Here is a 17,279-nt window from a genome sequence, read left to right as displayed (position 1 = left end):
CCTCATGATCCTGTCCACCTCATCGGGGGTCATAGGATCGAACTCAGTCCAGATAACACTTTCAAGACCACTCGAATCCTCCCTGTCAGATTCTGTCCACGTAGAGTCCAAGCCGGCTCGAATCTGAGCAATTTTATCCGCAAGATGACGACTGAACTCCTTGGCCTGTCCCTGCAAGGGATCCTCCCTCTCCTCCCGATGAAGGAGGGAGCGAGTAACCCGAAACAGGGTGGCTGGGCGATTATCTGCGGACGCGATGAGGGTAGCGAAGTAATTAGACTTCGCCGTCCTCATTGCAGCGAGATAAGACCTTGTAAAGGCTCTTAGTCACAATCGGTCAGGCTCAGATCGGCTGGATCTCCAACAGCACTCTAGACCCCGTCTCTGACGTTTCATCTCCCGGAGCTCCGAAGAAAACCACGGAGCCCACCGGGATCTGTGTCGGGTTAGGGGTCGCAAGGGGACAACACGGTTGAGCGCCTCAGTGGCAGCCCTTTCCCAGGCATCCACTAAGGTGTCGGCCGAGCTGTCAGTGAGGGAGATAGGAACAGACCCAAGCGCCATCTGGAACCGATCAGGGTCCATTAGGCGCCTGGGGCTGAACCACCTGGTCGGTTCCGCAGCCCAGCAGCGGGGGGTGACATAGCGGAAGAGCAGCCGTAGGAGATAATGATCGGACCATGACAGGGGGACAATAGTTGGTAAGCCCCCTCCCAGATCATCCAACCATTGTCTAGATAAGAAAACCAGGTCAAGAGTGTGACCCCTCCCGTGAGTCAGACCCTGAATTACTTGAGTCAGGTCCATGGCCATCATGGAGGCCATGAACTCCCGAGCTAACTCTGACGATACTCCCAGGGAAGGCAGGTTGAAGTCACCCAGAACAATGAGTCTGGGGAACTCCACCGTCAACCCTGAGAGAGTGTCGAGCAGCTCAGGCAGGGTTGTTGCCACACAGCTGGGCGCCAGGTATGTTAGCAACAGGCCCAACTGAGCCTGAGGGCCACATCTCAAGAGGAGGGACTCACTCCCGCCTATCTGTACAACAGTGGTCTCCCTCAGACATAAGGTCTCCCGAATAACCACCGCCACCCCACCACCCCTGCCCTGAGCCCGCGGCTGGTGTAGTACACAACTCAATCAGAGGGACACCGCCCTCTGGGCCCAACCAGGTCTCTGTGATGCATGCCAGATCCGCGTGTTCCTCCTCGATCAGATCACGGACGAGGGGAGCCTTGTTCGCAACGGATCTGGCATTAAAATACACAAGCCTGAGCCCAGGGTCCTGATCCCCATCAATCCCGGATAAAAGGGGGCCAACCGGAGCGTCGGAGAACGCCACCGCTCGAAGACTGCACGTAACCACCTGCTGCCATTCCCCATCGTCGTGGGGATTTGCAACCCCACCCCAGTACTAACGGAACCAAAAGTCCATGCCCCCAACCCCATCTCACCGGGAACCGTTATAGGCCCAGACTGACAGCCAGCTGGAGAAACACAGCCCGATTCCCTCCCCTCCCTACCATTCTCCCCCCTCCCTAACCCTTTAAAATAATTGGCTAAAAACATACCAGTTTATAGCAGAGGCCCCTACCTAAGCCCAACCACCTCTCAGGGTCCCAACAATTGGGCCCATCCTTAAGGGAAGAAAGGGACATGGCAATAGGTCGTATCCAGGAGGGAGGAGCCCCCCTGAGAGCAAATAAGTCCGTGCTAGAGTACTGAATACGGGCCATAGTATAATAAAAAAAACCGCATAGGGCAATATAACCAAATGGATAGATGACAATAATGATGTTAAATTAAGGCCAGAATATATCTCAGTCCACCAATTCAGTTCAACTCGGCTCTCACCCGAGTCAGCCAGGCAGAGCAACCACAGCGGCTCTCTCACCGCCACTGAGGGAACCCACCTATGATGGACTGAGCCCAAAGTACCGGGAAAAACCTGTCCCACTGATCTCTCACATCAGTGGGTGGTTGATGACCAATCCAGACCGCCCTCTCACCGCGGACTGATCCCGGGACCATGCCGGACTGGCAATGGGAAGCCATAGGGGCAGGGACAAATGTTCGTATTCTGCCCTTCTCCACCCAACCGGGCGTTAAGGAGACAGTCTTGCATATCAAGACAGTGTAAGTCAGCCAATCTAGGGGGCTCAAACCAGGCCCCTCCCAACCAAGCAAAGTACGAAGGCCATGCCACGGAGAGTTCACAAGCCATCGAGAAGGGAATCTCTGCGCCGTTGAAAATGGCGCCCACCCGCTTTTCATATCTCCGAGTTGCAGAAAAGTGCCCAGCAGCAATTCAAACGGCAAGGCCACGCCTCAAACGATCTTCAGGCCGGCAGGCCTTCCAGAAGGAAAAGGCAGCCTCTAAGCTGTTAAAAAACGGCACCCGTCTGCTGATTACATCTCTGTGGTCTAAGAAAGCATCCGGCAGCAGCTCAGACGGCCAGGTCTCCACGCCGCTCCAGGAAACCACCCACTATTGCTGTCTCTGCAATGCAAAGCGCCTGGAATGTCAGCAGCAGTTCAAACGGTACAGCCAGGCCTCGGCCGATCTTCAGGCCGGAAAGATTTTTGAGGGGGAGAGGAGAGCCTCCGCACCACTGAAAGCGGCGCTCAGCTGCTGCTAGCATCTCTAACCCTCAGTTGGGTCACTACGCCATGGTTGGGCTTCCCAAATATCCCATTTAGGGCCCATCGCGGAGAGCACGGAGCTCAGAAAACAACTGTCGCCATCTTGGGCAAAAAAAAATTAAGCATATTATATTATAGAAATTCTCTATACAACCCATTAAAAGGTAAGTCAATATAAAAGCACGGTATTGTTTTTAGCAATACATTATATTAAACCAATGCCTAGGGAATAGCAACTGCATAGATGTAGCAGTAGTAATAGTATTTACAAAATACCTACACTGTAGATCATCAAAGTAATTCCTCAATTTGGCAAAATAAAAAAGTCTTTATTATGATGCAGAAAATACCACAACAGTCTTCCCCCCTATAGGAAAATTACTGAATAGCTTGGACCTGACTATTAGAAAAGGCCTTTTTCTGAAAGCTACTCATTATTTCTCATTCAGCAGAAGTATCTAGAGAAGCACTTCAAGTGCAAATTCTATCATCCCAATAGTAAACAAGGTAGGTGATACCTCTTTCAGACAGCCTGGCCTTAAGCACTATTCTCTCCAAATTACACCTAGAAGCTGACTCACAGTCAAAAAACATAGCAAAACACTGACATAATAGGCTCATATCAGCCGTTCTCTGTCAGTAGCCTAACCACTCTATTTTGATCTAGCTGAAGTTTTTGAACCAATTTCAAAGCCATCCCTTCCTCCCTGCAATAGTCCAAGGAGTAAGATACCAGATCTAAGTACCTGATGCAAAGTAAGATCTAAGTACCTGACTTTGTTGAAAACAAGTATATTCCAAGCTATTCAACAAACACTTTTGGGGAAAGAGCAAACTGTTGTGAAATGACACAATCACCACGTAACTGGAGAGGTAAACACAGACGTATCTGGAATCAATCTCATTTTATTAATCCACGTGTATTTCCCTACCCGGAAAAAGCAGTGCTTAAGATAGTTGGCTGCCTTGCTGTGTCAGGTAAGAAGGAAGGTTAAAAGAAAGTTAAAGGTGGAAGTCTTGTGAATTTTGGTGATACTTCATCCCAAATCCATTGATAATCTTTCCAGTGGCTTCCTCTAGATTTAAAAAAAAATCAGATATATTTCATATTTGGAATCTCCTTCCATAATTACCACAGAGCAAGGTAATAATCTCCAAGTATCACTTTCTAAAATAGCCAACCAAGGTGGAGAAAAAATCACTGTGGTATAGAGCCTTCACATTGTAACTAAAACAGCCTATGTAGGAAAGCACATGATAGTGGAAGGTGCTAAAAGCTCCTGAGAGATCTAAAATTAATAATCTTATGGCATCCTAAAAAAGTTGTCTCATAAGGTTTGTGGATCTCAGCCCATCCTATCAGATGCATGCAAAGTGTATGCTGTTCTTAGTCTTGGGGATGGAGAAAAAGTCTCAGAGACTCAAAATGATTGCATCTTCCCTTAGAGCAGATTATTACACTAGAAAAACAAGAGTAATTTCACTTTCAAAATCAGACTTGCAACTGGGCTGAATGGGGTTCAAGACAATCAGTTGTATCCAAATATTTCTGGACTTGTGAGTGACAAGAGCAGCGTTGTTTTTTCTTTAGCTTCCGATTAGGTTTCTCTGCATTAAATATAGTAAACTAAAAATGTCAAAGATGTAAATGTTTGGCCAAGCCTGACCAAGCATCTTTTCAACATACTTTGATTTCAGCAACTGAAACTCATCCAACATAATTGAATCAGACAATGCTCTGCACATCTACACCACATGTATTGAACTAATTCTGAAAGCTAGGTTTTGATGGATGTGATCAAAGTGTCTTGCAAATTGGTCACAGTGACAGTCCAAAAATGGAAACTATCTGTCTTTCTCAGTCAAGTTGCAACAGGTCACTGATCATTTAAAAACAATCCATTAGATCAGGGGTGTCAAGCTGCCGGCCCATGGGCCGGATGCGTCATGAGGAAGCCATGCACACCCCCAATGGGAAAACCGTCCCGATACATTGCGCAGTCACGTGATGTTGCGAGTTTGACATGTCTGCATTAGATGATACACAAAGCTACACAGGTAGTCCTTGAATTACAACCACAATTGAGCCAAAATTTATGTTGCTAAGTGAGACACTTGTTCAGCAAGTTTTGCCCCATTTTGTGACTTTTCCTTCCACAGTTGTTAAATGAATCATTGCAGTTGTTAAATTAGTAACATGGTTATTAAGTGAATCTGGCTTCCCCATTGACTTTGCTTGTCAGAAGTTTGCAAAAGGGGATCACATGACCCCAGAACACTGCAACCGTCATATATATGAGTCAATTGCCAAGAGTCTGAATTTTGATCACATGACCATGGGAATGCCACAACAGTTGTAAGTGTGAAAACGGTCATGTTACTTTTTTCAGTGCTGTTGTAACTTTGAACGGTTATTAAACGAGCTGTTGTAAGTCGAGGAGTACCTGTAATGAATATGGAAATTTTGTGGCTAAAATACAGGTCGTATTTGATTTACAGGAATTCATTTAGTGACCATTCAAAGTTACAACAGCACTGAAAAAAGTGACTTATGACTGTTGCAGCATCCCCATGGTCATGAAATTAAAATTCAGATCCTATGATGGTTCCAGTGCCACGGGGTCATGAGATGACCTTTTGCAACCTTCTGACAAGCAAAGTCAATGGGAAAGCTAGATTCAGTTAACAACTACATTATTAACTTAACATCTGCAGTGATTCACTCATAACAACTGTGGCAAGAAAGTTTGTAAAAATCGGGCAAAACTCAATTATCAAATGTTTCACTTAGCAACAAATTTTGGTTTCAATTGTGGCTGTAAGTCATGGACTATCTGCAAACTGATTTTTTTTATTTCTTATGTATTTCCAATTTGGGAAAAAAAATCCTACTTCATATCTGCTTCTTCTCAAAACAAGGCTATTTGATTTTCTTTGAAAATGTGAAGAACTCTGTCCCAACTTTGTTGAATATAAACGTGTCCCACTCCTTACAAGGTGAAAGCAACATGAGAAGAATGGAAATACTGACTTTATTGGCATATTATTAAAGATAGGCATTAAATATTATTTAATACAGCTTGGTAAACTAAAATTCATGTTAATGAAACACTATGCCAGATGATCTTCTCTAAGTAGCCTTTTTATTACTGTTAAAACTCAGGAAAGATATTAATTAGAGACAGGCCACATGCTTTACATACAGAAAGTTTAATCCCTGGCACCTTTGGCTAAAATAATTGTTAACAAGTGATACAACAGAATCTTAACTGAACCCTCTACCAAATTGATAGTAAAATCAGATGGATAACAAATAATCTGATTTTCTTAGGATAAATTCTTAGGTCGAGGTCCCACCTCAAGCAGGCAAGCTCACTTTTGGCCAGTCACTTCTCTCAGCCCGATCTACCAGAAAGGGTTGTTGTTGTTAAGGGGAAAAACATGTTTAGGAAACAAGGCCAAAGCACAACAATAGTTCTGCTATCTAATACAAGAAAAGTAAGAACAAGGATATCCAAGCTGCCTTGACTGGAAGATATACAGAGAAAGAAACAGAGAGAATGTGTATCAGTCAAGGACTTCATCTATACTAGTCCTTAGCAACACAGAAAGATTATTCTGGCATGGATACCAAGAGGTTCTGTATCTCTCTTATACATTTCTTTTAAAAAATCTCTCTTATACATTTCTTTTAAAAAATTTAATGCCAAGTATACCTTTATAGTTTCAAACCAGCGGGGTTGCTTTACTTGGTAATATATAACAGATTTATATTCTGAAAGAGCTTCATCTCCGGCCCCAGGAAATATCACATTCTGAAAACAAGGAAACAAAGCAGAAGTCAAAACAGCAGTTGAGGGTGTAAGAAAATATTATTATACTTAAAGAGACAATCAAAATAAAAAATTAGCTTTTACATTCAGATGTAATAGCATAGAAATAGCATGCAGAAAACGTTTTTGTAATACAGGGAAGTGAAATCTTAAAAATATGTAACAGCAATAATATGCATATTTACACAGGTCATCCTTGATGTACAGCCGTTTCTTTAGCAACCATTCAAAGTTGCAACAGGACTGGGGAAAAAAGTGACCTACAGCTGGTCCTTGCACTGAGCAACCGCATGTATTGAGGACAGTTGCAGTGTCCTGGGGGGTCATGTGATCTGCATTTGTCACCTTCCCCAGCTAGCTTCTGATAAGCAGTCAATGAGAGAAGCCAGACTCACTTAACAATCACAAGGTTCACTTAACAATTGCAGTGATTTGCTTAACAACTGTAACCAGAAAAATCGTAAAATCAGGCATGACTCAAAACTTAACGACCCCTTTATTTAGCAATGGAAACTCTGGTGTCGGCTGTGGTTGTAATCGAGGACTACCTGAAACGCTTTCTTACATATTAAAATGCTTTCAGTGGAACTGATACTCAGTTTTTTTTTTGACCCCGCCAAATGTCGTAAATACAGTAACAATGATTTGATTGTGGCCATAATGCTGAAAAATACTCTTAAGAACTCGGGAATATTGTTCATCTTTAACTACCATATACTTTGTTAATGAGGAAAAGAATGAAGGGAGCTTGTTTTTCTAATACTGCAGTACTTGAAGAAAATCAAATAGGTTTGTGAAGCTCCTTTGTAGTCATCTATAGTTATCTTTAGAGCTGACAAAGAACAGAGAATACCACTGACGATAAAGACAATTATAATTACACCTATTAGGGAAATCAAATAATGTAATGCAATTTCACAAGATTCTGAGTTTCTGGATTCCAGTTGTAAAACTATTATTCTTGAAATAAATGGCAGCATCCGAAAAAGTGTGCCATTAAATTATCCGGTAAATGTGTAAGAGAGAAAGGAGGGGGATTCATGCTTTAAAAATATTTATCCATGATTTAATAAGTATCTGAATAATCAAACACATCATTTTGAACTAATCCAAAATCAGGTATCAATTTTCCACAAAAATACCTCTAATTTTTTTCCATCTTCATCATAAACAGACACTGTAACCTCTACATTCTTTGCTGTAGTTTTGCTGCCTTTGTCAAAGTCTCCTTGAACTAATGTTACATAAATATCATTACGGACATCACCTGGAAACAAAAGAGAAGAACAATTCACTGGTTTAATATTTTACGATTAGCCAGTATCCTACAAAAGCAGAAAACAAATTTTAAGAATTATGATGGCTTATGTTTGTTATGTGTTTTTTTCTTACACTTTCCTCTACGCTATAATAATTTCAATGCTACATTTACAGGGAATGCGTGCTAGAATAGCAGCACTTATTTATCTTTCTCTGAGTTTGTGTTTTAGACTGTTGAATGTACAGTAACTTTCAAGGCTATCATCTAACAGAAAAAAACATTTTAACAATAACTCATAATTTGCAGTCCACATACAATAGCAATAGCAATTAGACTTATATACCCCTTCACAGTGATTTACAGCACTCTCTAAGCAGTTTATAGAGTCAGCATATTGCCCCCAACAATCTGGGTCCTCACTTTACCGACCTCGGAAGGCTGGAAGGCTGAGTCAACTTTGAGCTGGTCAGGACTGAACTGCTGGCAGTCAGCAAAATTAGTCTGCAATACTGCATTCTAACCACACGCCATCATGGCTGTTCCAAAGAATTATCTGCTCTGTGAATAAGTGAAGGCCTGCTATGCATGACAACTGATTCCTATTGATGCAGCACATTCATAAACAAATACAGATACTGAGTTATGCCTTTTGCCTCAAAGAAAAGATAGACAGAACTTAACTAGATCTTTTTTATGTTAAATCATCCAAATAGAGTTGAAATAATTCTAGATTTCATATTTTTGACAACAAACAACTTTTAATTTCTCCAAATACTATTTAATACAACTTCATGGCTTAGCGTATGCCTATGTTATACCAACATCTTTAATTTTATCATTGTATAACCTTACCAGGCATAATAATTTCTGGAAAGCCCATTTTCCGTGCCACAGCTGTGGTTCTATCAACTAAGTGAGGAAATTCTTTTCGTATCTGATGTATGTCTCCTGGAAGAAGTTTCAGTGTCACCCACAGACCTGTAGAATTTAGTACAAAATATTATTTCATAAACTGAGGGTTTCACATACAGTCTAACGCATTGGGTTTTTAAAAAAAAATAATATGTAAGAATAAAAGCAGAATTCAGAGAAAGAAGTATCTAAAGGTACTTCTCAATTTATAACAATTAAACCCAAAGTTTCCATTGCTAAGTAAGACAGTTGTTAAGTGACGTGTCCCATTTTACAACCTTTCACCCACACTTGTTAAGCAAATCACTGCAGTAGTTAAGTAAATCATGTAGTCATTAAGCAAATCTGGCTTTCCCATTGACTTTACTTGTCCGAAGCTGGCTCAGAAGGTTAAAAATAGCGATCACATGAGTCCAGGACAGTGTAACTGTCATAAATACTATTAATTGAATTTTGATTACATTATTGTGGGGATGCTACAACAATGTAAGTGTGAAAACCAATCATAAATCACTTTTTTCAGTGCCTTTGTAATTTCAAATGGTCACTAATGAATGGTCGCGAGTTGAGGACTACCTGTATTTATTTTAAGTAGTTAAATAAAGCCATTCCATATTTGACTGCTATTTCTTTCTTAATTAAACCAGAGATATAGTTCTCCTGAATGAAAACACAGATTTCAGACAACATAACTAATACCTACTTTTATTTGTTATCTCATTTAAATCTGTTTTCTAAGCTGGGACTATCCTAATTTTGATCAACAACATATTACAGAAAGAACTGCTTCCTCTTGTTTGACAACCCTGTATCTTCCATCATCCATATTAATGTAGAACGGAGAAACCAATGCCATATTTGAAAAATGTGATCATTATGTAGAGAAAAAGTAATCAAAATAACTCAACACAGACTATGCAATATAAATAAACCTTATAATAACAATACCCGGGGCCAATGAAATGAGTAAAACTGTAGTAATTATTTAAGGATAGCTGTTTAGATATATGTACACAAATATTTTCAATATTTATGAACAATTCAGACTAAGATTCTAAAACTAACAGCATTTCTAACATAAAGGTGGTGCTACAAAATATTGATCAAATGTCCGTATTCAATCTCCCCCTTTTTTTAATCACCCTCTAATCCCTTAATTTGGGAAAGAGCCAGGGTGACTGGATGGAGTTGAGCGTTCATTTGGCCGGATGCCCTTACTGATGCCACGTGGTATTGTTAGCAGATATTTTCTTTGTGCCCCTGGAGAAAAACATTTGCCGCTACCTAGGATTGAACCCTCAACCATCCGAGTGGGAGGTGAGCATCTTCACCACTAGGCCACCACACCACTCATTTTTTTAATCTATAAGGAGTGGGTATATTTTTCTTTTCTGCACAGTACAGATTACAATTTTGTGGCAGCCAACCCCAAAAGAGCCTTATCTAAATAATATTAAAATTATCTAATTTTAAAGAGGGCAGGGGCTCATTTTGGCAGATTTTGTGTTTGCTCTATACATACGGTAACCTTTTAAAATAGTTATGATACTGTACCCGTTTGCAGAATAATGGCGAATAAATGAGTTTTTGTGTGTTCATCCACTAACCACAACTATTTGGCTTTATTTTGATAACTGGACAATATGACCTTATAAAATTATTTCAACACTTTTTAAAAAAAATAATAATCCGTATTTAGTTTATTTTACAAGTTAACAAATTGCGGCACTGATACACAGAAAAATTAACATAACCCTTTTGTTTTCTTAAAAACAATCTTTAAGACAAAAACAAAAAGAATCTTTTAATAAACTTTTAAATAACTTTTACAAGAAGCAAGCAGCTATTTCTAAAGTATCTTGAAAAGGGTTTCTACATCCATGTCCAATTTTTTTTATTAAGGCAGCGCTAAATAATAAACTGAATAACAAAAAGCATATAGCATCTTAAATATAAAGCTCAGATAGATTTATTATTTTTGATACAGTCAACTAACCATGATCTCAAATTAAGATTTTTTTACAGTAAAAAAATTGAAAAGTACATTAATAAGATGATGAATGATTTACATGTCAGTGAAAGATGCAAAAATGATAAATGCTTGTTTTAAAACATGGCTTCAGAATGACTGTCATTCTTCATGAAGCAAAAGAATAGCAAATCAGAAACAAGAACACTTTCCCACGTTAAGAACCACTCAATAGTTTTAGTACAAAATCGATTACTTTCCTAATCGTTGCTAATGCTAACAACTTAAGGGAAGGAAAATACCTACCTTGACCCTTATGATTAACTTCTTTAGCAGCAATCACTTTGTTTATTACAGTCTGAAGGAAATCATTCTCCCCTGCCACCCTGGGTGAAAAACGGGATGATATGTTCAACTGCTTGTGTCGAATGGTGTTATCCAATGCTAGCCTGGAGAATGCACATGACGACCAACACCAAAAGGTAACAAAGATGGAAGGGGCAGAAAACCAGAAGTCATAGAACAAAGACATGACAGAGAGTATCACACAGGTGACAAAGAGTATTTGTTAGTCAGCACAAGACAAAGGGAAAAAAAAGGAAGACACAGAAAGATAATCAATCAGGAAACTAATAAGGAGAAATGAATTTATGATTTCAGAAAAAAACACAATCCAGATTTATCATAGGTATGTAGAATAGAGATGGAAAGCCTGAAAAAAGTTACATGTAAAATAACAACACCAAAATGTAAAACATACCACCCCATGGGCCAGTAAAGCCCAGTTTGAGGGATGAAATGAATTGACTACAATTCTAATGACAAATAACAAAAAGCAGAAAGCTACTACAAATAAAAGTAGCTTAGTGGGGTTGGAAACAATCAAGAAAATCCATGAAACAATTTTGCTACATGATGGAAGGGATGAAAATACTGAAGTTAACAAATGAAATCTAGTATTTATAAAAATGTCATCTACCACCCCAGAGCAATTTGGCCCCATGCTTACTGACAGCTGTTATATTATTTCACTGGCACCCAAAATCCAACACATGGAAAGAAAAATACCAAGTAACACAAGAAAGATCCAATACAAAATAAATAACAGGAAAGTCTTCATAAATTGTATATAACTCATTCTTGATAAAAGAATAATTTAATTGAGCGTAATACATAAAAAAGCTATAAAACATGAATGGAAAATATTTTATTTCAAAAATTTCCCAGATCCATGAAGTACCTCATTTCATTTTTAACCTGCATGCTTTTAAAAATATATAAACAGACAATTCATAATATAACACAAAATAATATTATAGGTATCCTTTGAGAATATATCACCAAGAAACTATTAATTAAGCAAGTGGAGTTTTGTTTCATTTATCTCAAGCCCAATTTTATTCTCTCATTGAGATTTTCATTTTATACCAGGAGTGTCCAACTTTGGCAAATTTAAGATCTGTGGACTTCAATTCACAGAGTTGGCTGGGGAACTCTGGGAATTGAAGTTGATAAGTTTTAAATTTGCCATGATTTATACTGATTTACACTATTTGATTTTCTTTTTATTTAAGCAACACATGCTATTATAGATGCACTCAAGTAATGTTCATTTGTTTCTATTATATAATTTTTATATAAATTTATGTTTGCATATATAAAAGAAAAAATGCAAACACATTCCACAATCAGCTTATGGAACAAATGATGCTCTTCTGCTCAATCACTATCATTAGCCACTAGTCACAGAGCCTAGACTGTATTCCAGTTTTAAAACATTGATAAATAGATTTAATAAATAAATTTTGCCATACCCTGAGGATCACTGTTCTCTAACGTCTGCTACAAGATCTAAACAATTCACATTCATGGATCTTGATTTTTTCTTTAAATTTAAAATAGTATATTTTAAATCTTGTATTCAAGCTTTTATCTTAGTCCAAATATTTTATGCACAGATCTCATTTTATTGAAACAAAGCAAAACAGTTCTAAAATGAACTGTACATATTTGAAACTATTAATATTCCAGTATCCGCATCTCTGATTCTTATCCACGAATGGTACTAACAATTCAAGATTTTTAACTGTAAAGCTAAATAGAAAATATATTCACAAACTTATTTCACAATACAGGACTACAGTGCCTATAGGAACACTGAAATTATCTTAACTTTACAAAGCAAAATCAGAGCTGGCTATTTAATTCTTTGGGAAGGGATTGCTTAATCACATAGGTTAGTTCTGAAGTAAACCATTTTTTCTTCCAAAACTGTCCTGTCCCTTTAGCTTTTTATTCTTCCTGTTTTCAAAACCTTGAGTGTTTATTTTTAACAAACAATCATAACCCATCTATTCTGGCTATCAGTCCTGATTACTTTTCTGTATTAATTTGCACTTACGGTTGAAATGGAATGAAGTGCTGCTTGTCTTCATCATCTACTTTCCCATTAATTATGTCAGTTATATCCATCACTGAATTCAAAGAGAAACAAGCATCCTTAAGGATTAAGTTATAATGGAAAAGTGTGGCAAACACTGACGATAACAGACCACTTGGAATTATTTTATAGCAAGAAATGTTACTCTGTTCAAAGACAAACTTGCTTCACTCGTATCAGTAAAACAAGGTGGAGTCTTTCAGAAGTAATATTGGGTATTTAAGGGCATTAACCAATGAATATATCTGTATCAACATCTACATCCATATCTATAACTATAACTATACAAAATATTTTTTAAACTTAAAGCATTAAAATTGATAGGAATCAGCGAAAGCCAGGAAAAGAAAACCACGGTTGTGTTTCATAAGATAGGCAGGTGCCTTATCCAAGGGCTCTTGAAATGTCCTTACATCTTTTCTATTATCCTAAAGAAAAGAACAACGGGCTGAGCCAGAGTGAGCCCCATTGCCATGACACTCTACTCTGGAAACAGGGGATTTGGCCACAGTCTTCTCTCCAACAGCAAAGGCCACAGTTTGGTTCCCTAAAAGTCTACCTCAAAGTTTTCCTTATGGGAGGAAGGGAAGAAGCTACTGGCCCCAATGAATTGAGCTAACTGGTCTCCCCACTGCCATTTACTGTAGGTTCCTGTTGGATAGCAAGTCATACTGTGCTCACATTGTGCTGGCCTCTTGTGTACCCCCTTGGATCCCCGTGCACCCACTGTGCCGCAGCTCTCACACATACCCTCGCACCCTTATGCACCTTCCTGACCCATGTAGCACCTCTTGCACACTCCCTAGCATCACCTCTTCAATCCATGCAGCAGTTCTCACAACATCCTCCCTTCCTCCCCCATCCTGCAACCTTTTACTACCTGCAGGTCAGGAATTTGCAACCTCTTGCCAACTTTTCCACTGACTTTGGTTGTGGGAAGATAATAGGAATTGTCCTTGTCTAACGACTGTGTGATCCAGTTAATAATGGCAACTGAAAGTGCAGGGACTGCCATCACTAAGCAATGCGGTCGTAGTTTAGAACCGCGACTTTGTGATGGAAATGTCAGTCCCAATTGCTATCATAAGTCCAGGACTTCCTGTATGCAAAAAAATATGTTACAAAAAGATTGTAGGTAGGTCAGATCACCTCAATCCCCAGCAGCTGCTATTATTTGCAAAACATTTTGACAATGTACTGTATATAAGAATGGATTACCTGCTACACCAAAAGGTCGCCGTAACCCAGAAGTTAGTTTCCTTGTGTTGTTCTCTCTTTGTTCCATTCTGCCAACTCGTACTATCTGACACACAAAACTGATCTTCTCTCTTTTCCGGTCTTTACTGCTGCCAAGGTCCTAGAAATGTGATTTTTTTTTCTTTACAAAATTCTCTCTCACAGCTATTTTACAATTCATACTGAAGTTTTACTATTTAGCCTGTCATTTCTTCATTTTGACAATCCCTTTTTACACAGCCAAATGTTCATAAGGACAGTTAAGGGATATATTTACTTGGACCACTTAAAAGCTATATAGAATCTTGAATAATTTTGCTAGATTAAAAGGCTATTTTCCCTCCAACTGTGAAAAGGATTCAGATTTGTTTATTTTGGAGAGAGGATGGGAAAATGTTATTTTAATGACACCATAGGGAAATCCATGTAGATTTTAAATGCATTAACAAAGAGTAAACAAAGCTTATGAGGCACATCTGCTTAAGACAGTCTTCTCCAAATACATCGCCAGTCCTGAAAAAGCATGAAAACTCCACCCAGGGCTAATGATTGTACATATGCAGAGAAACTGGAAATAACACTTGCAGGAATAGAAGGCTTTTTCTACCATCAAACCATTTGTCTATCTTTTTATCATTTATGTCATAGTTTACCAAAGCTTCTAGCTTTATTAAGAACGGATACATTTGGACCCAATATTCCTAGCTATCTCGGTCTTTGAAATTTTCTACTTTTGGCTTTCTTTTAATTTATGCTATAGTGCCAGAATGGAAGGCCCAGCTCCATAATATTTAATGGACTCTTCCCCTTTCTAGAGCTACCAAAAAATTAACCTAAGGCTCTTTGTAAGCAAAATACATATTCTGGTACAACATGGAAAATACTGAAGCAAGCGGATAAAGTAAGTATCACAAATATAAAAATAATATTTACCGTAAAGACCGCTCGAAGATTATGTAATTTATCAATGTCTTTAGGTAGACCAGAACTTGACCATCTCACCAGATAATTCTCACTATGTAAATAAAAATAAAATCATTATGAAAGCAAAAAGCAGTTTTACATTAAAATATGTTAACATTATATTTAAACAAACACAGGGAGTTATTCAGAGTCTGATGCAAACCAGATTTATTTATTTGCACAATTTATAGGTTGCCCAATAACTCTTGGTAGTTCACAATTAATAAAGTAAAAATGTATAAAAAATTATTTGATAGATAGATAGATAGATAGATAGATAGGCAGACTAACATACACAGATAGATGATATAGATCAGGGGTGTCAAACTGCCGGCTCGCGGGCCGGACGCGTCGCAACAAAACCGCGCCCACCCGGTTGCCGGCAATGGGGAAAAAACTCCGATACGTCGCACGACGTCACGAGTTTGATGTGTCTGATATAAATGATAGATAGATAGACAGACACATGCAAGAACACAAATATCTGAGATCTAAATAAAAAATGGAAATAAAGACAAAGTAAGTTTTTTCTTCTGATTGTTACTGAATAAAAATGCTCTCAGAGTGCAAAGAGCCTCATTTTTTTTCACCATAATGCTTCAGCAAAGAGATTAGCAACATGCTATGTTTAAACAAAATAAATTCAAAACAACCTTCTCAAATTCATTTTCTAGTGATGTGTCAGCTTATTTCTAAAATACAGATTGTAAACAGAAAGCATTATACCTATTTTAATAATCATTTATATTTGTAATGTATCATTTGTTTCATAGCTTTCATCCTGTCTGATCTCAAAGCAGACCTGTGATGTTGACTATTATCATTCTCATTCTGTTCTAGGATGAGAAAACATCCATCTCTTTCAGAAAAAGAATCCATAGAAGATTTTGTTTGATGGATTTTATTCTTTTGTGTGAAGCTACTATATGGAAATGCAAAAGCAAAGGATACTGAATATCTATTATAAAAGTTCTAAACCTTTTAACATTTTTATGCCTCATATTAAACAAACTGGGAACTCCACAAGAAAAGTTATTTGTCTTTTTCTTCTTGTTGTAGTAAAATAGCACAACAGGATCACAATGTTCCAATAATGCCACAAACTATATAAATGGTAATTAACACTATAACCTTTCATGGAGACAAGATGATTTAGGAAATTTCTACAGACAATTTGTGGCTAATGACTAACAGCAGAGGTTCCCAGATAGCCTCTTTGTCTTTTCCATGTTAACATATATTACACAAAATCTATTTTATGGCTTTGATATTAAATCACTGACCTTATAAGCTTGGATTCCAAAGGATCATACAAAGACATAAGGACTTCAGCATCTTCTCCAATTTTGCAAACAACATTTTTCAGATTTACAAATAATGCAAATGAAGGTGTTGCAGCAAATTTTGCTTCTCTACTAATGTCAAGATTCTGCTTTTGAGACTACAATACAAGAGATAAAAGAAACATTATACAATATTCTAAAATTACTACAGTTATATAGTAATGCAATCAATTACATAAATCTACTTTTGTAGGTGTATATTGATTGGGGTATAATTGTATAATTAACTAATCCCTAGTCATCTTCATTCCATTTATGTCTGCTCTGCTAAATACAGAACAGTTCTAAGAGATATGAAAATGTAAAAAGTGAAAGACGATGGCTACCGAGCAACCAGGTAGATTTTAGAAGGCTACTTCAAAGTAAATGAAAGTACAATTCACTATTTTTATGTGCCTGAATAAACAGACTAATTACATATTTGCAAATCCACGCAAATCCTGGCGAAGCATAGAATTAATCATTTATGAATGCAGATTTCAAGTTCTGCCTATAATATTCCCCAAAGTCTAGAAAAAGGTGTAAAGCTACTACAACAAGATAAAGCAAATAATGTATTTTGAAAAATATAAATGTGAAGTTAGGGCAATATGTCCTAACTTTTTTGTAAGATGTACAAAATATTCAGTGCATCTTTTACAAAGCAAAACTGGTTTCAGATTATCTAAGATCTAACCAA

At 38.1% G+C, this 17,279-nt stretch overlaps 1 protein-coding gene across 3 annotated transcripts in view; it reads right to left on the bottom strand.

Annotated features, from left to right (window-relative positions):
- DOCK1 (dedicator of cytokinesis 1) overlaps positions 1-17,279 on the bottom strand; it is a 455,801-nt gene that overhangs the window by 373,563 nt on the left and 64,959 nt on the right. For 2 of the 3 annotated variants that reach the window (XM_083364099.1, XM_083364097.1), the window contains 8 exons: positions 16,541-16,698; positions 15,228-15,309; positions 14,277-14,415; positions 13,020-13,092; positions 10,925-11,004; positions 8,590-8,715; positions 7,619-7,743; positions 6,360-6,458 (listed from right to left, as the gene is read on the bottom strand). In XM_083364099.1, coding sequence (XP_083220225.1) covers positions 6,360-6,458; positions 7,619-7,743; positions 8,590-8,715; positions 10,925-11,004; positions 13,020-13,092; positions 14,277-14,415; positions 15,228-15,309; positions 16,541-16,698 — 882 coding nt within the window. Of the gene's footprint in view, positions 1-6,359; positions 6,459-7,618; positions 7,744-8,589; positions 8,716-10,924; positions 11,068-13,019; positions 13,093-14,276; positions 14,416-15,227; positions 15,310-16,540; positions 16,699-17,279 lie in introns of all 3 variants that reach the window. The other variant, XM_083364098.1, reaches the window with a different exon arrangement.

The sequence above is a fragment of the Vipera ursinii genome (assembly GCF_947247035.1).
Source record: "Vipera ursinii genome assembly, chromosome: 5".
In the NCBI taxonomy this organism is placed as follows: Eukaryota; Metazoa; Chordata; class Lepidosauria; order Squamata; family Viperidae; genus Vipera; species Vipera ursinii.
The sequence above is the reverse complement of the archived record's forward strand: the minus strand, read 5'-3'. Positions and strand labels throughout refer to the sequence as shown.